We start from the raw sequence: 763 nt of genomic DNA, 5'->3' as shown, positions 1-763 counted from the left end.
ATTGCTTCTCTCAATAACAATATGCATAAAACTTAAAATGTTCATCTCTTAATTTAAATGGCTAAATTCATGAATTGAATCTTCTATTTGCATGACTTGAAAAGTAATAACACCCGTGAGTGTACGTACATCATCTTGTACTTGTCATACCATAATCAAACTTGTCATCCTGCATGCAGGATCTCACTATAAATAGAATTTAGTTCATTATCATCATTACTTTAAAGATCAAAACGGAAACAATGTCGGTTTCATTCGAAGCTTTAGCAATGGCCGGTGTAGATCATCTCGAATGGGGAATGGACTTCGATGAATGGGAGCGGAACGAGTTAGACGAACCACCTCCGCCTCATTTACTTCTTGATGATGAAGATGATGAGATTACTAAAGATTTCCAGAAGGAAGTGATGCAAATCAGAAATGTTGAGAAGCATATACCACAATGGTTTAGGGTTGTTCTATTAATGGTGAAAGTTATTGTTAATCTTTTGATAATTACAGAGGTGGATTTTGTCTAGAAATAAGAGTCAAGTGTGTAATATGAGTGTTTTTTCTTTACGTTTTAAATTTATTTAGTCAAAAATTCTTTCGTTCATTTAATTTTGTAGTAAAGAATATACATGTAATTATATATTCAATATATACAATAGTTTAAGATAATTACTTGCCTAGAGTATGGTATGTTTTCTTGAATGTTTTATATTTTGGCATTAGATTGACTTATAAATATGCCAATCATTAATAAAAACTACTAAAATATATC

At 30.7% G+C, this 763-nt stretch overlaps 1 protein-coding gene across 1 annotated transcript; it reads left to right on the top strand.

Annotated features, from left to right (window-relative positions):
- Positions 1-240: 240 nt before the first annotated feature.
- Positions 241-518, top strand: LOC126656722 (uncharacterized). Its single transcript, XM_050351326.2, has one exon. It carries the CDS (start codon positions 243-245, stop codon positions 516-518), a length of 276 nt encoding a protein of 91 aa, XP_050207283.1. The 5' UTR covers positions 241-242.
- The last annotated feature ends 245 nt before the right edge of the window (positions 519-763 follow it).

Source organism: Mercurialis annua, linkage group LG7, assembly GCF_937616625.2.
Source record: "Mercurialis annua linkage group LG7, ddMerAnnu1.2, whole genome shotgun sequence".
In the NCBI taxonomy this organism is placed as follows: Eukaryota; Viridiplantae; Streptophyta; class Magnoliopsida; order Malpighiales; family Euphorbiaceae; genus Mercurialis; species Mercurialis annua.
The sequence above is the reverse complement of the archived record's forward strand: the minus strand, read 5'-3'. Positions and strand labels throughout refer to the sequence as shown.